Below are 21,479 nucleotides of genomic sequence, written 5' to 3'. Positions count from 1 at the left end.
GGGGGATGAAGGCAGCGCGCGCGCCGCCGCGGTCGTCCCCGTGTCCCCCCCCCCCGGCGCCGTGCGCCCGTACCGGGTGGGAGGGGGGGAACCGCAGCGGCGCATCCCGGTGCTGCATCCCGCAGCGGGGCCCGGGGGGGGCCGCCGCGCACCCCTTCGCTCCGGGGTGCCCCGGGCTGGGACGGGGCTGCAGAGAGGCGGAGCGGGCACTGAGCGGGGGCTGGGGGGGGGGGCGGGGGACCCCCGGGGACCCCCTGTCCGGCTGTGCTGCCACAGCCCCCTGGGCACCCGCGGGGGAGTGTGGTGGCTCCCCAGGGAGACCCTGCCAGGGGGATTTGGGGGGTCAGTAAGGTGCGTGGCCAGGCACGCAGAGGAGGGTGACCCAGCAGGGCTCTGGGGAGGGCACCCCGATTGCAGGGTGCAGAGATGCCCAGTGCCACCAGCGCCACGGAGCATGGAGGGGTCAGGTCTCAGTGCTGGCGGGACGAGGGTCCCCAGTCCCATAGCGCTGAGCGGCAGCAGCCAGCCCAGATCTCCAGGAGCAATCGGAGGGGACAGGGGAGGTGGCACTGCTGGCCCTTGCGGGGGCTGCAGGGCTTCACTGGTGGCAGATCCCCAGTCTGACCCAGAGCGCGGCTGCGGTTCCCGTGCGGGCAGCTAGCAGCATGGCAGGATAAGGCCTCGCACCCTGCCTGGACAGCCCGGGCAGTTCGAATGAGCTGGAGGAGCCCGGCTGCTCCAGGAGGGTGAAACTGAGCTGGGCGAGAGGGCATGGAAGGAGGGGGCCTGCAGGGAGAGGCTGTTTGCTGTTCAGTCATCATAGCTGGAGTGCAAGGCACCCGCCAGGCAAAGGCTCCTTTGCTGACATACAGCTGGCTGGTGCTAACATCAACATTTTTTTGAGTGCAAAAGCATGTGTTTTCCTATCGTTGCCATTGTTATTAATATTTTAGCAGCTCCCAGAACCTTTAAGCAGGGCCACACAGTGTTGACATAGAAGAGCAGATATAAAAAAGACCTGCTCCCTGCCCCAAGGAATATACTGTCTAGACAAGTTATATAATCACATTTTGCCCTCCTCCAGGACATTTCGCAGAGGATCTCAAAGCACTTTCACAAAAATGCTAATTAAGCTTTGCAGCCCAGCTGCGAGGGAATTGCTCTGCCCTCCCGGGCTCTCTGGCCAAGAGCACTCTCCTCCAGAGCAGACGCACTCAGGGGCTCTCATCTCCAGGAGCTCTTGCCCGCTTGCTGCTTTGCCTCCACTAAAAAGTGGAATTGATGCCAAGATGAAGTCTGATCAGCCCCATGCAGTCGCTGGCAGAGGGGTGGAGGCTGTGGGAAGCGAGGGCAGACCACATGCTGCTCTGAGCCCCTCTGAGCCCACAGAGGACCACGGCTGCAGGAGGGCTCGAGGGCCCCCCAGCTACCAGGGAGGTGGAAACCAGGAGCAGAGAGATGGGGCTGTGAGCAGCTCTCCAGCAGCTATTTCTAGGTCTGTAGATCTTGGAACACAAGCGGATGGCCTGGCAGCGCTGGGTTACACCTGTCCACACCAAGAGCCCCTTTCCTCGCTGCCACCACAACCAGGGTCGGGTCCTGAGGAACAGCAGTGCGGCACCATCCAGCCTCAGCGTGGCCCTCATAAACTACTTTGGCTTTAAGTGTCCTTTCTCCAAAGCTTGGTGCATTTATTTGCCGTGCCATCTGATTTTCACAATGTAGGGTGGTTTTTTTCTTCCTATAAATAATTACAGGCACTCTAATGGATCTCAAACCTTGCATTACCTTAGCTGTCAGGAGTTTGATGATTACGGTGTAGCCTTCCTCTCCAAGGAGCAGAGACAGGGCTGCAGCTCCTCCACAGACTTTTTTCATTTACCTTAACCCTTACAGCCTCATCCTGCCGCCACCACACCGTGAGGAAGGGGGCCGTACTCCCCCCTTCCAGGCTTGGGAACTGGAAGCGGAGGGATGAGGCCTCTCGCCCAACCCACGCCTCCCAGCATTCCAGCACTGGGGAACACGGATGAGTCGCTCCCCCTCCACAGTAACTGCTGGCTTCCCCCTCCCGAAGGCAGCCGTTCACATCGCTCACAGTCTAATGCAATATTCCTCTTGCCGTCTTTCCCATCTCCTGAAGTTTTCATGGTATATTTAGCAAGCTTGCATGCAGGGATTTTTTAAATTAAACTAAACTTTCATGCCCATTCTAGCCTGTCCCTATGAAGGGAACGAGCCGGTGACACTTTACTGTGTCAAAAAGATGAGTGAGAATGCTGGGCGGGAGGGAGGAGGGAGCTGTTCCCAGCCAGAGGGTTGGATCCGATCGGCTCACGCAAAGTGTCCTCAGCGGGACCCCCAGGTCTGCACCAGCCGAGAGGAGCCCAGCTCTGCCAGGCGCTGGCTCTCCACCACACAAATGGGCTTTGCTGATTAAATTCCTCATGAAAATGTTTTCACTAGTACTAACTTCATGATCTGTTCTTTATTTCCCACACAACCTTGCCCAGCCCTGTCTGCTCCCATCCTCTTCACACACAGACCCAGTCTCAGCTGACTCAAAACAAACTCTAACAGACTGCAAGTAAACTTGTTTTCCCATCCAGAAACATGCGCAAAGACAGGACAAGGCAATCAATGTGATGTGCATCTCAGCAATGCTGGCTAATCATCCTGGAGACACCTCTTCTCTTATGTTTAGTTCAGCTTCTCCCCGAGATACTGTTTGTGCCAAGGCCAAAGGAGTCTCATTGCCCTTAAACCTTTTAGTTTGCTGCAGATATTTCTGAAAATGAAGACAAATCTCTAAACAAAGAGAAGGTCATCTCCAGCTGCACCACACCGAAATGCTGTGGGACAGATTAGCAGAAGGAACAGCATATCCAAATCCTCCATCTCGCTGCAGTTGCCCACAAAGTTTCTCCCACCCCCGTGCTCATTTCTTTACAGCAGCTTTTTGCATTCAAAAGAGAAGAAATGAGCCTACAAGAGAACGGGCACTCCTCAGGGCTGAAGCTTCACCTTTCCTCCTGTTTGTGGAGTTCATCAACTCTGCGTTCAGTAAATTAGAAGTTTTACAATTAACCCAACATCTACCTCCTCACAGCAGTGAGGGAGCTGCATTGTTGGCCACCAGCAGCTCCAAGCATCTTGCCACACAGGGAGGTGCTGGTGCTGCCCGGGGATGCCACGGTGGCACCTCGCTGGTGAGCTGGGTGCCGGGTGGGGCTGATGGAGGAGCCGCTGTCCCGGACACGATGCCATTGAGACATTTCCAGTCCCAAACGTGGAGCCACAGGAACATGAGCCCTGCCCACATCCTACCCAGAAAGCCACAGGCTCCTGCACATCATCGGGGACCCAGATCACCAGTAGATAGGAAAAGGGATGACGAGGAGGAACCCACCTCTGAAAACCACAGTCTAGACCCTCAGCTGCGCCCACCTCGAGGCACCGCTGCAAGTACCTGTGACGGACCAGGAGGGACAGCAAGCAAGAGTCTTTGAAAGCAATTTTAAGCAACTGATTATTGCAAAGCCCTTCCCTGCACCGGCTGGCTCTGCAAAGAGCAGCCCCGAGCATGCAGCCCGAGCCACCAGCGCTGAGCTATCCCGGGCTGCTGGCCCCTGCCCACGCAGAGCCTGTCTGCAAACACCGGGGCACGGAGCCAGTGCCACTACCGGCTGCTGCTGCCAGTGCAACAACTCACGCGTGATTCACGAGCGACAGATCCCCCTGAAACGGCTGCACAGGGTCTGCTGCATCCCGTGGAGACACGAGTCAGCAGCTAAGGTGCTGCCAAAGTGCCCCCCAAGAGACCCCAGCCAGGGTCGAGAGCCCCCCAGCCCCAGCCTCCTCTGGGCAAGCTGCCACTGAGGGCCTGAAGGTTTCTCCAAGGGGAGGAAGACCCTCCTGCAGCACCTGCCGGGGTCCCACCGGCGCCGGCTGGCTGCAGTGCCGTGTCTCTGGGCGCAGCCGAGAGCTGTTTGTCCCCATCCCCAGCATCGCTGCCTCCCAGGCAGCTGGGGACCTGGGACAGGCAGAGCCTCTCCCTGCCCGGGCTTCTGGGCACCAAGGCCCACGGGAGATGGGTGGGCAGAGGAGGGTTTGTGCCGCAGGAACCGAGCCCAGGGTCCCACAGCCTGGGAAGGTCGGCACAGGGCAGCTCAGTCCCAGCGTCGCTTTCCAGGAAGCCTCACTGGCTCCTCGGCCATTGCGCTGAGCCATGCCAAGCTGCTCCGGCAGCTGCCGTGGCCGTTCAGCAGCTGTTAAGCCTATAATTGCTCACTGAGTCTTTTTTTTTGTGAAAGCAGCACTGTCAGAGAATTAAAATCTTTTCAAAAGCCCATAAAGATTTCATAAATGTTTCAGATCCAGACCAATGGGGATCTCCCGGCATCTTTACAGCCAGAAGAAGGGGGCAGGCAATGGGGAGACAGGCAACAGAACGTCTCTACAGCCATAACCGATTAAAGAAATGACACTGACAGGCAGCTCCGGCCTGCAGGAAGTCATCCTTGCCTTTGTGCCAAGACTACAGTGACTCTGCCCGCCCCTGTGGCACGGGGCAGGATTGGTCCTGGTGAATAACCTGGGTGCGAGGGCCCATCTTTGGTGCGGCCTGGGTTATTTACCTTAAATTCCCATGGCACGCTGCTGACACAGGTGGTGGGATGCCAGGATGTGGGCATGGCAGCACCACCAGACTCCAGGAGAAGCCAACACAGGGCAACCGCAGCCACACCGGCCCCGAGCAATAGCTGCATCTTGGCTCTCACGCCTGTGCTGCACCCGTTAGCTGAATTAGCAGATTACCTGGCTCTGGGCAGATGCGGAGATCAGACCCAGCAGTCAGCACAGACAGGGAGGGCACCGGCCCAGCAAACACCCGCATTTGGATTCAGAGGAGCCCACGGTATCCTCAGGGGTGAAGGTCTGCACTCTCTAAGTTAAGAGTTGTAAAAATGGGATAAGCTTTTCCATTTATACAGCCCTTTCCACACGAGCACTTTGCAAATAGCTCCTTAATTAAATCTCAGCATTCTTCTGCCTGCCTTGAGCCTACAAAAGCTTGAGACAAAGCGTGTGCTAGCAAAACCTTTGGAAACCAAAAGGCAACAAGAGGAGCGCAGTATCCGTCATGGGAACACTGGGGAGTTGGAATCCATCCCTCAAGTCCTGGGAAGCTTGTTTATGAATTTTGAATGTTCTCAGCAGCTGATGCTCCACAGCTCTGCTGATCCCACACCAGGCACGCGGGGTCCGTCCCTGCGGGGAACCCGTCCGACCAGGCGCTGCAGCCACGCTCGGCGCAGGGGCCCTGGTCCCACAGCGTGGTCCAGAGGCTGCCCCATGGCAGGGATGCTCCAGCCCCGTGGCAGGACAGACCCGTCGGCCGTGCACGCGGTCCGGCGCCCACCCTCATCACCCTGCAGTAGCTGGGAGGAGCAGGGGCTGTTGCATGACTTCAAGAACAAGCAACAGGGACAATTGAGCCCCAGCAGGGATGTTGTGGGCGACGCTCAGTGTTTACAGGTTACGGAGGCACCGCGCGCTCCCGCCGGTGGCCCCCGCTCCATCCTGGGCACCCCACTATTTTTAGCACAAGCATGGAGCTGCCTTTGATCGACTTTCTATTAAGTTTGTAAAATACCGGGGCCAGACAAGCGCATCGTGCAACCTCCACAGCACAGCTCCGCCATAACGCGCTTTGCAAGGAAGGGCTCAGGGACACCGGCTGCCGCTGCTGGGCCCACGCCATTGGGAGGAACCCGGCATCTGGGGGGGTCAGGGACCCACCCGCCTCTGGAGATTAAACACGCATGGGGCAGCCGTACCCCCGCACCCCTGGCAGAGCCAGGCCGTGCGAACAGCCTGGTTTGCACCCCAGGGTCTGCGCATCACCGGGACACCGGCACCCTGTGCCCACAAGTGCCGCAGGCACAACGAGCCCCACTTTCTAACCGGGACGCAGAAGCGAGAGCACAAACAGGTCAGAGCCAGCGCTGCCAGGGGTTCAGCATGAGACAGGCTTTCTGCTGAGCTGAGCACCCGTTTGGGCACCCATGGGTGCCAGAAACCCCTCACCGGGGGCTAAGAGAGGGACACCCGGCACCGGTTCCTGGAAACTGCCCCCCTGGTGCCTGCAGCCGCAGCTGCCCCCGTTACTGCTCACCCTTGCAGCCCCATGCCGGGCATCACTTCCTCAGCTGTGGCATCAGCTCCCGGGAAGACCGCCCGAGTGGAAGAGGCACCAATAACTCATCATTAGTGGAGAGACTTCTATTATTTTATGGCAGTTGTTCTTTCCTTCCCGTTGTAACTTTTAATTAAAATCTACAAAAGGAAGATAACTAGTCCCTCTGCATAATTGCGGGGAGTAAATTTTATTGTATAGAGAAGTGGTTTTAATTTTTAATAGACTTATTTTTAAGGAAAAGCAACACTTTGAAGGGAGCTGTGAGCCCTGGTAACATATCAAAGGCAAGAAGAGGAACAAAGATGGGTTTATTACATGTTCCCTATAAAACTGTTATTTTAGGGGAGTTTTGTGCTTCCTCCTAATGAGAGACGAATTGCACCAGCTTCGTTTGCTGTAGGAGGAAAATTAAAATGAAACTGATAAGAGGCCCAGCCTCTAGCTTCTGACTTACCTCCCAATTATAAATGAAAGCTCACAGGCATTCCAGAGATGGGACTTGATGTCTACATTAATTATAAATAAATTATCTACACTTAATGTTTAAATGAAATTCCAGATAAAGCTTTATATTTAGAAGAGCATTGCATCACTGCATAAATATTTATGCGAGGAGTCTGGATGAACTGCGGCTGCTTCAGTGTGATGTTGGAACAGAGCTGGAGCAGGGAGCCCCGGGCAGGTGCTCAGGGGGAGCAGAGCGGAGCCCACGGGTGCCAGAAGGGGCATGGGACAGTCAGGTCTCAAACCCAAACCACCACCGGCATTTGGAAAGGGGAGGTAACGGGACACATCGGGGCTGCCTCAACCTGGCATTGCCCATGTGCAGAGCAGCAGAAGCATCCACTGCAGGTGGCCAGGGCAGCCGATGACAGCAGCTTCCCCCCCCCCACCCCGTCTTTCTCCATCTCCCCTGAGAGCCAGTGGCCACATCCCAGCAGGACCAGTGAGGCCCATGGTGCTGGGGCAGGGGCTGGAGCCCTGGGTGGTACCTGGGGTCACGGTGACAGGGAACCGGCACTGTAAGCCCAGTGGTCCCAGCCCGGGTGGGGGCTTTGTGCTGGCAGCACGGGCAGCCCCCGCAGGTCTCCCACCGGTTGACGGACCACAGCAGCTTTCACAGGGGATGGCAGGATGGGCTGGGCAAGAGCAGGCGCTTGGGAAGAAGTCTGGGTCCGTGCTGGGCGGACAGCTGCTCCCCCAGCCCCTCGCTGCCGCTGGAGATGCACACACCTGCCAGTTCCGAAAGGTTTCTCCTGCCTTGGGGCTCAGGAAACATCACCGAGTCCAGCTCCATCCCAGCAACAGAAATAGCCATTTCCCTGCAGAACAAACCTAGTTCTCTTTTCCTTCCCAGCATCCCTGCCCCCAGGCAGCCCCAGAAGCCACCAACCTCACTGCAGCCACCCCGCTCCCCTTTAAAACCTCAGCCCCAGGGTGGGGGAGGCTGAACGGCCCCACCTGGGTGCGGGGGCTCAGCTGCCCTGCCTGCCCAGCTGCCTGCACTGCAGGGGAGCTGCCAGGACCCCCTTTCCCAGGAGGTAAACTGAAGCACAGAGAAAAGCTGTGATTTGCTCAACACCTTCTAGTATTAACCCTGACCACTTTAGCAACATGGACAATATGTTTTACAACAGAAAATACATGCTATTTTCCATCATACCCTTTCCCTGCCGCCCCAGACCAACCCCCTGGCTGCCCCTGCCTGCACCCTGAGCCCTCAGTCCTGACAGCGAGACGCCATTTCAGAGCTTTTTGGTTCCCCAGCAGTGAGAAGGGGACATCATCCGTGCCACAGCATTTCTCACAGCTTCGCCTCAGCTGCTGCAGAAAGTTTTACGGCTCGCACAGGTTTGCCGTTTGGCTCGGGCTTAAAAGGAGACATTTTTTTATGCTTTAATGCGGCCAGGGTGGAAGAAGAGAAATTTGACAGGCCCATGGCTCCAAGCTGTGTAGAAAAACAGTAAAAGAGAATAAATAAAAGAAGATTGAAATTGTTCAGCCCCCAGTCACTTGTGCAGCAGTTCAGCCAAGGTCTGGGTGGGATCCAGCATCCTGAGCAGCCACTGCTACGGTGGGACATCATCCCTGGAGACACAGGGACCAGCCCGTGCCAGCAGCTGCGTGCTCCCAGCCCAGTGCCCCCCAAAGCATGTGCCAGCCCCCACCAGTGTCTGCCAGCCCCCACAATGTGTGCCAGCCCCCACCGCAGCCCAGGTTGCTGGCATGTTTTATTAACACACCTTCCTGCCTGCTGATGCCACTGTTTGCTCCTGCAACAGCCCCAGAGCAAGGCAGGGGAGCGGGGCCACAGCTGATGCCAGGCGACACTTGAAAATAAACACCACATCAGGGTATGAGCCCTCCTGCCTTGCCGCACGGCTCTGCCCTTGAGACTGCAGGATTTTGTCTCCCATCCCTGCCATGCTGGAGGGGCCAGGGGCTGAGCACGGTGGGGCTCCTTTGGTCTCCTGGGAAAGATCCTCTCCTCCCCAGAATCCCCTGCAGCTGAGCTCTGCCGGGCCTCAACTGGTATGTCGGCATGGCACTGGGCTGAGCTCTCGGCAGGCTCTCAGGCAGCCTGGAAAAAATCTGTGCTAATCCCATGACTCCAATGACCACGTTCGTCCCTCCTGCCAAACGCTGCCACGGATGCTGGTCCCAGCCCCGCTGCATCCCCCGGGCCGTTCCCCGGCTGTGCTGCTTCACCCAGGATTACCTGAAGCACAGCGAGTAACGGTGCCCAACTGCCTCGTCCCTTTGGGAGCGGCTGTCGTGCCAACCGGCTGCTGCACAGGCAGGACGCATGTGGGACACAGCCGAGCATGGAGACCGCACAGAGCATCCCGGCCAGGGCAGAGCGTGCACGTGTGACCCATCGGTGAGGGTTGGCGCAATCGGCCCAGGAGCTGCAGGAGGGTCACCTTCGGTATGGCAGCGCTGCACAGTCCTCGTTCTGCAATGGGAGCGGTATCTCATTTCTTCCTCAATTAGCTCCTGATTATCAGTGTCCCAGGGCCCCTTTCCAGTCTCTGTTTAATGCACCATTAATAATTCATTTCTCAGATAGCAAGAACGCAGCGCGAGGTTAGGGCTTTGTGACTAATAAGTACCAGAGCAACCCTCATCTCCAAGGGACAAATGAAGGGAACAAAAATAAAGCGAAAGAATCAAAGATAATATGTTTTGTGGCCTTTAATTAAACACTGGATAAAGGGTTTGATTACTCAGGTGAAGAAAACACAGGTACACTCCTCCTTGGCAGCTGCAGGCTGCTGGACTCCCACGCCTCTCCAGCACTGGCATCGTCCCACCACCTTCCCTGGTGGCGGAGAGGGAAACTGAGGCACCGTGAGGCAAAACTCAGGTGGTCACCAAGCCAAAGCAGGGGCTGGCCTGTGCCACCCCGCTCCCAGGGCTGGAGGTTCAGGTGCAAGCTGGATCTTTCCTCAAGCTGGAAAATCCCAGGCAGCCAGATTTGCTCAGTGCCCAGCCCTAACTGTTGGTCCCTGGGGCAGAGAGAGAAACCAGAAATCCTGACCTTTTCCTGGAAAACCCTGGACATTTCCTCAGAAGCCCCAAAAGCCCCAGCACCTCCACGGGGGCTTTGGGGATGGGTGGGTGGCGCAGCCCAACCTGACCAAGGGGCTGCAACGTCCCACTGCACAGCCCAAGACTCTGCGCTGCACCAGGGAGGGTAAACGACATTGAAGAACTTCCACAAACATGCATGTGGTCCCACACGGGATGGCAAGGAAAAGCAGCTTCTTGCTCTCTCCCACCACTGCTGCCCTGCTGTGCCCTGTTTTAGGTAGTAGCAGAGAAACTGTGGGAGGGAAACAAATTACCGAACAAAAAAAACATCCATCAAAGTAACCATGGCTGCAGGAGAAGCAGCTGGGCGGTGCATGAGGCCGGGAGGTGTGAGGGACCGGGAGCACCATCCAGGCCGATGGTGACAGCGTGGCCCACAGCCCTTGGGTGCAAAAACTCCTGCTTCTTCATACAGGAACCCGCAACTGCAGCCAACAGCACCAGGGTGGGACAGGAGACCAGGTGTTCCCAGTCCGCTGCTCCAAATGGGAGGGAAGAGCTCTTGGCAGGTTGAATGCTGAGGGGTTGGTGTCTGGAATGGGTGGGATGAGCAGCGCTTTTGTCGCAGCCATTCCCAACACCCGGCTGGGCAGCAGCGGTTGGGGATGTTTCTGCAGTGGGTTAGGACAATGGGCATGTCAGGACAAGGCATTCCCGGCTGCCTACCGAGGGGCAGGGAGAGGGGCAGAGCCAGCACCGGCCACAGAGCGTGGCGAGGAGGCGCACGGCGTGTTGGCAGCTGCACATTAAGTGTGACGGGTTTCCGACAGATCCAATTATAAAGCCAGGTCTCAGCAGAATCGCAGCCCTGAGATTTAGTGCATGAAATTTTGTTTTGGAATTTTCCGATATTGCAGCTTGTGCTGTGGGTCCCTGCAGGCTCTGGGCTGTGCCAGCACCCATCGACCCATCCCTGGGTCTCACCCCCACTGTGCTGCATCCCCTTTCTTCCCCTCGTCCTGCCGACGCACAGCCCAAATGCAGAGAGTCACCTAAAAATCGGCAGGAATGAGAGGCAACCCCCCAGGCAGCGCTGAAGAAGGGGGGTACCTGCAGCCTCCTTGCTCTTCTGCCCAATGGAGACGTGCCCTGGCCTCAGCCCCGGGTGCTGCGTGCCGGGAACACCCCTGCCCCTGCGCAGCCCCAGGGACAGCCCGTTGGGATCACGCACAGGCTATGGGCTGTAAATCACTCAGGCTTCCAGTAGCTGAGGATCTGCCCAGTCTTTTGCCGCACAGCCCTAGGACAGTATTTTTAGCCCAGCTTCCTAGAAAAGCAAGGTGGGCACGTGCAGGGCAGCATCTGCCTGGGCATTGGTGCCTGCCCAGGACCTTTCAGCCAATTTCAGTCGATTGACTGGTCTCAGGCCGAGGAGGTACCCACGATGTTCCCTAAAAGCAGCGAGCCTGGGGAGGCAGGAGAGGTGGGAGACCCTTCCCTCCAGTGAGGGGACGAGGCAGTTTGGCCCCAGGGCTGTGGCATGGGGGAGGCAGCTGCAGGGAGAGGAGCCACGTTTCACCTGCACTACCGCTGGGGAGCAACCCGTGGGTTCACCGGGTCCTGTCTCAAGTAGGGAAGAAGCAGGCAGCCCATCGCTGGAGGAGAAGGAGACACATGGCAAATCCCCCTCAGGAATAACTCCCACCAGCATGTCTCTTCCCGGGCAGGAGGCCCCGCACCAGCTCACACCTGGAACCCCAGACACCACAGGGGGAGATCTCTGCGGGGTTTCTTTGCCTTCTGATGAGGAAGCAAACGACTGTGTTCCCCCTCATCACAGCCCCGTGCTAGCCCACCCACCGCTGCTGGGTCACCCCTTTCCCCAGGGCAACACTTCTGCAGGCAGCGCCGTGCCAAGCCCCCCTCTGCCGGCCCACGGCACAGCCACAGCCTCGTCTCAGCGAGTGGTCCCATCCTCCTTGGCTGACCAGAGACTGGGCCACCCTGGAAATGCTTCTCAGATGAAAGTTGCTGAGTAAACTCCAGGGACCGAGGAGATTTGGGCCAAAGAGGATGTGTGGATGCGAGGCTGGCTGCTCCCCCACGGCGCTTTGGTCCGAAGAGAAGTCGAGTCTCTGCGCCGAGCACGGGACTGGCTGCTCTGCCCCTGCCCCAACAAGAGCTGCACGAGTTCTTTATCAAACACACGCCCTGGATTAGAGGGCTTATTTTACTTCTTATATAGTGGCTGAGAGGGCAGTGCTGTGCCCCGGTGCTGATAGTGGATCCTGTGATCGTAGGTGGGGAGGAAGCTTGGGATGAAAGCTGGCAATTCTGCAGCACCACAGCTGTTGGATCAGAGCTGCGTCACTGTCCCCTGGCTCTGGAACATGGGAGCTGTGAGGAAGACAGATTTGCTTTCACACCTGCAAGGCTGTTCCATCCTCTGCTGTCCACAGCTGAGCCCAGGCTGGCAGGAGCAGCAGGGATGAAGGTGCTGGGGCAGCTCGGTCACTGCCTGGGGGCTGGGACCCTCCCCACCTCCAGCCCTGGCTTTTGTGCTCTCTTCGGGGGCATGTGATGAACAGCTTGGTTACATGAGTACCACCCAGGACACCTCCCCGAGCCCCCCGGGACGAGCAGCTCCTGGTCTTGGCATGCCCGTCACGGTCCCGGTGGGGACCCGTGTGCAGCAGAGGCAGCGGTGCCCCCGCAGTGCCCTGGGCACGTGCCTCCCTGTGCCACCGGCACGGCTGGCATCACCCAGCCACATGCCAGGGAGCTTTTTTAGCCTAAGCAGAATAAAACTGCAGTGATTATATTTCCTGCCTCCTGCTCAGGGCGGGAGGGAAATTGTTTGATGCTAATCCCCTTGTTTAATCCACCAGCAACCTGACATGCTAACAGTCGAGATTAACTCCCGGCGGGGAATCATTAGACATGCAGCCGTTGGTCGCGGGGACGGCGGAGCAGAGCAAGACGAGGACGTCCCCGTGCGTTTTGCGGGCTCCCATGCACTCCTGGCAGCGGAGGAGAGGGGAGGTATGAGCAACATGGAGAGAGGGCCTTTGGTTTTCAGGATCGAGTTCCTCCGCAATGAGCAGTTTTCACCAGGCTGGCATTTCCCCTGGTATAGAAAGGGAGGCTCCAGCTGTCCCGAGAAAGGTCACCTCGGGGGCTGACGTGCTCCCGGGCTCTGGCAGAGATACCGTGTGACAGTGAGTTTTTCAGATGTGACCAGGAAGCAAAATTCAGTCCCCAATCTGCCTTGCCCACAATGCCACCGGACTCATCCTGCTCCCCAAGCCCACGTCCCCACGGGGCCAGAGCCACCCCCCAGGTCACAAGCCCCGGCCCCAGGAACCTGAGGTTCAGCCAGGGCATCGCTTTGAGAAAGGTGCCCAGGGACCCTGCTCCAGCCACTCTGCGCCCTCCTTGCTGCAGACCTGCGCCTGATTTTGTGTTTCAATTTGTCTGACTTTATCTTCAAGCCCTCAGCTCTTATTATTCCCCTCTCAGCTAAGTTAAAGAGCCCTTTAATACCTGGCAGTTTTCTCCCTGGGAAGGTACTTGCACACTGTAATCAAGTCACATCTCAGGCTACTTTTCGATAAGCTAAACAGATTGAGCTCTAAGTCACTGCTTAACATCCAGCCTCAGGAAAGGGCCAATCTGAGGTGCTGCCAAGCAGAGCGGAGCCGGAGTTTTTTCAGCTGGTGCATTGAAAGGTGAATTGTTGCTTTCTGATGCACCGATGATAAATGAAATGGGCTATATAAATTGTAGCATTGGCCTCGCTCTGGGCTGTGAGCACACATGGCTGCCGGAGGCACAAGGGGTGCTGGGAAAGGAGAACACGGGTGCTACTGGGGCTGTGCCCATCCCCACTCCAAACCCTGGCCTGGAAGCCTGTGGGAAGCTCACCTGCAAAAGAGCAGGTGGAAAACACCTTTGCTGCACTTTTGCCAGCAAAACTTGCTGCAGCAGCTGTTTACTGCAGGGCTAATGGTGCCTGTCTCCACTTACAGGCAGGGAGTTATGATGGCCGGGAACATAAGTGCTTTGGGGAGCTGAGATAAGCAAAGATGCTCCGAGCCACAGGCTTAAATCCAGAGGTTATTGACAGGGGCTGTGTCAGGGTGCAAGAACTAGTCCAGCAGCCCTCTCTAATGCCCAGGTATTGACAGGGCAATTGGAGTGATGAAGTGAGGCTTCAGGCTGGTTTAATCACAGGACAAGCCTGCCCAGTGCTGCTCGAAGGGCCAGGTACCTCTGTCACTCTCTGTGGGGGCACGGCCATGCTGTGCTGCAGGGAGCAGGGTGGCACAGGGCAGGGTGCAGCCCCCTCGGGGGACCTTGGCCCTGGGCTGTGCGAGGAGGGGGAGAACAGAGGGTCCCCCCGACCAGGGGTCTGACCATCCCCCCCCAGCAGAAGGACAAGTGGTGCAAAGCAAGGACACTGTGCTGGTGTGTGGGGAGAGCCTGTCAGGAGCGGGCTGGGGCTGGGGACACGCTCAGGCAGCCCCACAACACGCAGACCTGGTCAGACATGGACTTCCAGCCTCCCTGAGTCCCTGTGGCTCCGAAGCCACTTTATCAGCACACTCCAGACCTGATCAATGCGGGAGTGATCCAAATGGCTGATCAGAGGGGAGCAGCCACTGCCTCTGCCCCAGGCTGAGGGATGCAGCAAGAGCACACTCGGGGGGGGGGGCGGAGGCTGCCGGTGACAGCCAGGGCAGATTAATGGGGCTCGCAGGGATGTGTATCCCCGCACCCTCATGTGGGCTGGCCCGGCCACAGGCAGCCTGGAGACTCAGCCACACAAGGCCAGCTCTGAAGGATGCCGGCTCTGAAGGACGCCGGACAAGGTCGCAGCACGGATCGCTGCAGCTTGGCTGCTCCCTGCCACGAGGCCCAAGGTGACCGAGCCCCTGGGAAGGAGAAGCCAGATGAGGCTGGCATTAAAGCAGAGGTGCATAGGGAGGAACAAGCAGAGGCTCGATGCAGACCCACTTGCAAAACCCACAGAGTCCCACAGAGCAATGCTGTCCTGGCCCTGTATCCCATGGGGTCAGGTGAACCCCTTCAAAAATGGGCAAGTTCGGATCAATGTTGCAGAAAATCTGGTTTTGGGCACCAAAGTGGACAACGAGATCCATCTAGGCTGGTAGGAGGTTGTACCACCCAGTGCACCCATCAGGTTAACTCACAGCCTGGATTCTCCAAGCACAAACCAGGGCAATTTGAGCTTAGCAAAAGGATCTGGGGTCCCTGCAGGAGGGATTCCGCCTGGGGAGAGGTAGGAGAGGCCATCCCGGCCCACAGAGAGCTACAAATAACTCGAACGGCCTCATTACCCAGTTTCTGATGAACAGGAGTTCGGTTTCATGTTTCCCCCGGGGCTAACTCCACCTGAAACTGGGCTATGCCTCATTACGGCAGAAGCCGCTGCCTTCAAAGTCAGGCAGGAGCAGCACGCTGGCTCCGAACGCGCGGCCTCGCTGGAGAGAAACGCCGGCAGCGGCCCCGGTGGTCGCAGCGCCCGGTACCGCGCTCCCGGGGGGGGCTGTCCCGGGGCGGGGGGGGCGGGTTTTGGATAGAGATCACGCTCAGGCATCCAGGCGCCCCTGCCTGCCCCTGCCTGCGCCTGCAGCCACCGGTGCCCGGGGGAGAAGCCGCCCCTCGCCCACCGCGGGAGCTCCTTGTTGCCGGCAGGACCGGGCTGGGAGCACGGACAGACCGCGGCTCCCAGCGCTACCGCATCCCCCCGCCGCCCCCGTGTCCCCCCCACACACACTCCGGGGCACCCGGAGCGCCCCGTAACCCGCCGAGCAACCGCGCTGCTTACCGGAGCGGGAGGTCCCCGGGCCGGCACCGGCACGCGTGGCCGGATCCCGCGGGGAAGGGCCACGCACGGAGCGGCGGGTACGAGCGCCGCAGCCTCCCGGCCACCGGCCGGGCACCGGCTGAGCATCCTCCCGCCGGCGGGCGGCACCCCCCGGGCGTCCCCCGGCTCCCCGGGCATCGCCCTCATCCCACGGCCGGGCCGAGCCGGGGCTTCCCTCTAGCGACCGTCGGCGGGAGAGCACGCCGGGGGGGGCCGCGGGATCCGGGGCTGCAGCATCCCGGGACCCCGAGCGCCCGGCACCGAACCCCCCCCGCGCCCCGAGGCCGGCCCGGCTCCTACCTCCAGCCCCGCGGCTCCCTCAGCCTCCCCGGCTGGGAAGCAAGGGGCCCGGCCAGCCTGGCTTCCCCGGGGCGGCCCCAGCTGAGCCCGCGGAGCCCCGCGGGGACACCCGGGGCTGCCGGGGCCGGGGCACACAGCCCCTTCCCCGAGCCCGGGCACCGGGGCCGGGTGACTCCAGACGCTCCGGTTCAGCCTCAGCAGCCTTTTCATTTCTGCCAGAAGGTCAAATCCACCCGCAGCTCCGGCCGCGTTCCTGCAGGGCTGAGCTGCCCTGGAGGGGCTGAGACTCGTTCTGGGCCATGGGAAGGTTTGGTCGCGGGTGGGTGGGTGGGTGAGGGGGGTTGCTCGGGCCAGTGTCTGCGGGGAGGGGTAGGACTGGGGCAGCCCCACGCATGCAACTCCAGGCACTCGCAGGTGCCTCCCTGGGGACCCCTGCCCTGCTGGCGTGGTGGGATCTGGCTCTCCAGCAGGTGATGGGGTGGTCTGGCTCTGGTGCGAGGGCTGTCCCGCATCGAACATGCCTGCACACAGTGAGCTCTCGCAATGAATGAAACTGCCAATGCTTCCCTCATTCCCAGCGCACACACATGTTTTTAACGGAGGACCATCGAATTCGCAAAGCAGACCGGACGCTGCCAGATAAACGCTGGGCCGTGTCCTGGGCCCATGTGAAATGGCTGGTTCTTCTGGCAGGGTCACGGTGACAGCCCTCCGAGCCTGGCAGTGCTGGGGGGCAGGAGGGGAAGGCAGTGGCACAGGGAGCAGCTGCCAGCAGGCAGGGAAGCGTTCATGTATTTTCCCATCCCAGTGTCCCGTCCTTTCTGCATGGGTGCAGCAAAGCCTCCTCCTGCAGTTGCAGGCTCTAGCAAGGGATGTGCTGCAGTGACTCAGTCCAGCAAGGAAAAAAGGAGCAAGCTGTGGCTCTCTGCACAGGCCTGGAGGTAGGGTCCCATGCCAAGGGCAACAGAAAGGGTCCCACTGCCCCAGGAGATGGCCTGGGAATAGTCCTCTTCTGAGCAGAGCCCATGCTAGAAGGACTGGCCATGGGGGTTGGAGCAGTACTCCAGGTAGTCAAACTCCTTGACAGGGAATGTCACGGCACTCCATTTCTTGTACCTCCTCTTCTCAGCCGGTGTCTCCACCACAAAGTTTTTGATGCAGAGGATGGGCAGCTTCACCTGTCGGTAGATCATCTCCATTCCCCAGTCCTGTGTGGGCAGGGAGGGGACAGTCATGCAGACCGCAGAGCAGCATCCCCAGGCTGCAGGGCCACACACACCTGGGACGGAGGCAGCTCCTTGCTCCCAGGATACGTCCCGCTTGGAGACAGCTGCACGTGTCCATGTCCCACATGCGCAGCGCGCACATCACATGGGCATGTACCGAAGGGAGATACAGCTCCATTCCTCAGCCGGGAGCTGGGGCACAAGGCACGGTCCCTCCAGCTCTGACTGGGCTGCAGTCACGAGGGGATTGCCGCGTGTCCCACTCACCTGGCTGCACTCACTGCACATGATGCGGCAGCCGGGCTCCCAGTCCTTGAAAGTCCGCTGGAACTGTATTTTCCCAGAAACTCTGTAGTACACCCTGCAAGGAAGGGGCCAAAAGACACTCTAAGGACAATGGTCCAGGGGACAGAAACAGGGCAGCACATGTGCTCCCATAGTCACACAGTCCCACAAAGCCCCTGCGACCTCCCCGGACTGGTGTCCCCAAGAAAGAGCTGGCAGCAGGCTGCTGCCACCCCCTGCCCATCCTGGGTGGAGAGTGCAGCAGCTTATGCAAGTGACGCCTGACAGCTGGGTTCTACCTGAAGTTGGGGTTGATGTTAACGTGGTGCATGCCCTCCACAGTGCGGATGTCGCTGCCACGGCACACCGCCACGTTGCAGTTGACGCAGTAGAGGTACACATCGTCCGGGTCGTGCAGCTGCCGCCTCTCTCTGATCCTGGACTCCTTCATTAGCCAGCTGGCAACGGCAACTTCCTGCAGGTCCCTGATCTGCAGAAGGCAGTGGGAGGCAGGACAGTGGGGAGGACAGGAGGCAGCACAGGGCTACGGGCACAGACAGATAGCAGACATGGCAAGACACATGGCTGGAGAGAGATGTGCTGTCCTAGAGAGCGCAAGCTGCACGGCAGGGTGGGCAGGGCAGGATGGGCAGGACGGGATGGGCACGCACTGCCCTGGGCACCTGATGCCTCCCCTACACAGGAGCCGGTGCTGCCCCAAAGGGAGAGCAGGTAGCCAAAACCAGGGCACAGGCAGAAGCTGCCTGGCCCTCCTGGTGCTCAGGGCGGGGCCCGGTGCTCACCTTGAGGCTGTACTCCTGCTCAGGCATGGCCTGCACTGCTCTGATCGCCCTCTCCATGAGCTCCACAAGGTTCTCATTGAGCAGCTCACGAGAGACCTCTCTGCTGTTGGCTTTGGCAAGGACGGAGTAGACACTGTCTTCGGCACGGGCACGGCCCCGGGCCTGCAGTGGAAGGGCCAAATACTGCGGTCAGCAGAGGAGGGCTGTGGCTGACCCCTCCTGCCCCCCCACACCACCTCACAAGGATGGATCCACCCTCCACACCCCACTGCGCCTCGCCAAGGAGATGCCCTGCCAGCGGCTGGGCTCATCCCCAGGGAGCTGCCAGCGGGCGTGGGATGTGAGAGCCCGCCGTGTCCCACGCCCGTGGCTTTGGGGCATTCCAGCAGGCTGCCCCCCCCCCGGAGCCAGGAAGAGCATCTGGAGGGAGCCCAGGCAGCTACCTGCACCATGGCGATCTCGTTGGTCATCAGCCCATAACGGACCACAATGTTACACTCGGGGATATCCAGGCCCTCCTCAGCCACGCTGGTGGAGAAGAGCAGGTTGAGGGCTCCCTCGCGGAACAGCTTGATCACGTCCTGCTGCTCGTTCTGAGGGAAGAGGGGGTGATGCTTCAGCAGCTGCGTAGGGCCCTGAGCCCCTGGCAGCGCCCGCAGCACCCACAAAGTGCGTAGGGAGGGATAGGTCCAGCTCCTTCCCACCCTCCGCTCACCTGCGTCATGTGCTTGGTCTGGTTGCTGTAGCCAGCACCAGTGAGGACGGCGGCCCTGATGTGCTGGCCACAGAGCGTGGCCGTGTCCTGCAGCCAGCTGAGCAGGCTGTGGGCACTCTGCCGAGTCTTGGTGAAGACGATGCCACGAGCGGTGCCTGGGGGCTGGAAGCGCTCCTGCAGGATCTCCTCCAGTTTGCCCAGCCTGGGGTTCTCGTAGCGCCGGTCCCTGGCAAGCGCCTGCAAGCTCATCCTGTTTTCTGTGCAGGCAAACAGGGCGTCAAGGGGGACCCCCTGCCCCCCAAATGCTGCCAGCGCTAACCCCCCCTCCAGGCCTCTCCGTTACCCTCAAACGTGGTGGTGAGGAACCGTTCGGTGGGGTCCTTTGTGTCCCTCTCAGCAGTGTAGAACTCCTGGAGGCACTGGAAGGCGTCGATCATCCGCACCGTGTCGTTGATCAGCAATGCGTCATTGTACTTGCGCAGGTGCACTGCGCACACCCGCATCTTGCGACAAAACGTCTCTGCCGCTGGCAAGGTGGCAGAGCGTGCCGTGGTCACGGCCTGGCCCCACAGCTGCCGGCTCTGCCCCGCCGCACCCGCACCACCGCCTCCTCACCTCTCTTCTCCAGCTCCATAATGCGCTGCTCGTAAATCTGCGTGCCGAAGTCCTGTGGCAGGCCAGGCATCTCCATGTACTGCTGGATCTGCTCCATCATCTTCTTCAGCTGCTCGCCAAAGGGGTCCTGGGAGCAGAGAGGGGCTCAGGACCTGAGGAATCAGGTACATTGCTCCGGACAGCCTCGAAGGTGCAGCCCAGAGCGCCTGGCCTGGGATTAGGGGATGTTTGCACGGCAGGACCCAGACGGTTGCAGGATCCCCCTGCACCAAGGCTCTGGATCAGCCAGTTCCTCATGCTGGCCTGAGCTAAGCGGGTGGAGGGACACAGCCTGCCGGCTCAGCAGGGCTCGGGGGTCTGGTCTGCCACCCAGCGAGCAGCCCTGTGGCTCCAACGAGCTGCCCCTCACCTGCTCTCTCTCCTGGCACAGGTCGTACTGCTTCCTGGGCTGGGGGACGTGGCTCTGCAGGTGCTGCACCTCCTCCTGCGCCGACATGATTTTCTCGGTGTCCAGGTTGGCACAGATCTGAGAGGGCGAGACCCCGCTTCCAGCCCTAAGCCTAGCAGCCCCGATGGGTTTGGGGATGTCTGCCCCAGGCCGCCCAGCTGCCCAGCACCTGCACACCAGGTTATCAATGCCCACACCAAGGGACGTCCCACTACACCCCAGGGGAAGCTGTGCCCGGGGCCATTGCACTGTCTCGGCACAGGATGGGGGGCACAGGACCCACCTGAAGGATGTGCTCTACGGCTCCCTCGAAGGAGGTTGCCCCCCCGGTGCCGGGGGACGCCGTCAGGCCCAGGACCTGCGGCAGGCCCTGCTGCCCGCTAAGCTTGTGCTGGAGGTAATTCAGCATGATTTTGTTGTAGACACCCTCCTTGTGTGTGTGGTGGCACTCGTCTATCACCAGCAGCGAGAAATCTGCGTCGGGCAAGAGAGGGGAGCAGGGTGAGCCGTGGCGGAGGTTTGGCCGGAGCAGTCGCACCCCAGCCCGGCCGCGGGGACAGCAGCGCGTGGGGTCCCGCACCCACCCGTCAGCTCCACGTGCATGTCTTCCTCCCCGCTGACCAGCGCGTTCTGCAGGATCTGGGCCGTGCAGATGACGACGTCGCTCTGCTTCACCATGCAGGCGAAGAAGGACTTGTGGTGGCTGTCCCCGCTGATGGCCGTCACCTTGAAGGCGTCCTGCAGCACGTGGAACTCCTTCTTGGCGTGCTGGTCCACCAGATGCACCTGCGCCCGCGAGACCCCGCTCACCTCCAGCCCCGGGACCACCGCCCACGAACCCGCGGCCGGCGGGCGCTGGCGCCCCGTTACCTCCGGGGCAGGGGACGGGGGCTCGGGGGGGCACCTTGTTGACCAGGACGGCCACCCTGCCGCCCCGCCGGCTCTCCAGGTGCCGCCGGCAGACGTGGACGGCCGCGCGGGTCTTGCCGGCGCCCGTGGGCAGCCAGATGATGCTGTTGCGGCCGCGCAGGGCCGGGGCCACCGCCTCCCGCTGGTACCCCCGCAGCTCCATCCCGCCGGTGCCGGTGCCGGTGCCGGTGCCGGCCAGGAAACGAAACTCGGGGCGGCGCGTCCTGCCGGAGCCCCAGCGAGGGGGGACTCCGCCGGCCGCGCTGCCGGGACCGGGCGGGTGGCGGGACCGTGCTGAGCCGGGCCGGGGCGAACCGAGCGGGGCTGAGCCGGGCCGAGCCACGCTGCCCGCGCCCCCGCCGCTCCCCTCCCGGCCTCGGCGCCCGGCCCGCAGCCGCCCGGGAGCCCCCCCGGGAGCCCCGGTCACGAACAGAAATCGAAACCGGGCGGAGCTGCCACAGCCGCGGCCGCCCCGGTGCAGCCCCGCCCCGCACCCCAACCGGCCCCTGCCCCCTGGCCAGTCGGGGCCCCCCAGGGCAGCACCCTGCACCC

The 21,479-nt window shown here is 60.4% G+C and overlaps 2 protein-coding genes across 3 annotated transcripts in view; both read right to left on the bottom strand.

Moving 5' to 3' along the window:
• ZNF385C (zinc finger protein 385C) overlaps positions 1-15,863 on the bottom strand; it is a 99,034-nt gene extending 83,171 nt beyond the window's left edge. Inside the window, 2 exon segments of the mRNA XM_069786324.1 lie at positions 15,588-15,830; positions 15,833-15,863. Coding sequence (XP_069642425.1) covers positions 15,588-15,830; positions 15,833-15,863 — 274 coding nt within the window.
• Positions 15,864-16,497: 634 nt separating this feature from the next.
• Positions 16,498-21,406, bottom strand: DHX58 (DExH-box helicase 58). 2 transcript variants are annotated; one of them, XM_069786307.1, is made up of 12 exons: positions 20,923-21,406; positions 20,603-20,804; positions 20,302-20,492; positions 19,980-20,096; positions 19,571-19,697; positions 19,299-19,481; positions 18,956-19,212; positions 18,684-18,833; positions 18,241-18,402; positions 17,737-17,981; positions 17,420-17,513; positions 16,498-17,134 (listed from the first exon to the last, which is right to left on the bottom strand). In XM_069786307.1, the coding sequence occupies exons 1-12, from the start codon at positions 21,088-21,090 to the stop codon at positions 16,955-16,957; spliced, it is 2,076 nt and encodes a 691-aa protein (XP_069642408.1). In that variant the 5' UTR covers positions 21,091-21,406; the 3' UTR covers positions 16,498-16,954. The 2 variants fall into 2 exon arrangements, with proteins under 2 accessions (XP_069642408.1, XP_069642410.1); XM_069786309.1 differs by having other exon boundaries at positions 17,737-17,927; positions 20,923-21,401.
• Between the last annotated feature and the right edge of the window lie 73 nt (positions 21,407-21,479).

Source organism: Haliaeetus albicilla, chromosome 7 (genome assembly GCF_947461875.1).
Source record: "Haliaeetus albicilla chromosome 7, bHalAlb1.1, whole genome shotgun sequence".
Taxonomy (NCBI): Eukaryota; Metazoa; Chordata; class Aves; order Accipitriformes; family Accipitridae; genus Haliaeetus; species Haliaeetus albicilla.
Note: the sequence above shows the minus strand (reverse complement) of the source record. Positions and strands in the feature narration are given on the sequence as shown.

Coding starts and splice junctions, on each gene's coding strand:
- DHX58 (XM_069786307.1), bottom strand. CDS start 21,090: ATGGAGCTGCGGGGGTACCAGCGGGAGGCGGTGGCCCCGGCCCTGCGC. Junction 20,805..20,922: donor TGGCCGTCCTGGTCAACAAG/GTGCCCCCCCGA, acceptor TCGCGGGCGCAG/GTGCATCTGGTGGACCAGCA. Junction 20,097..20,301: donor CCGTAGAGCACATCCTTCAG/GTGGGTCCTGTG, acceptor TCGCCCTCTCAG/ATCTGTGCCAACCTGGACAC.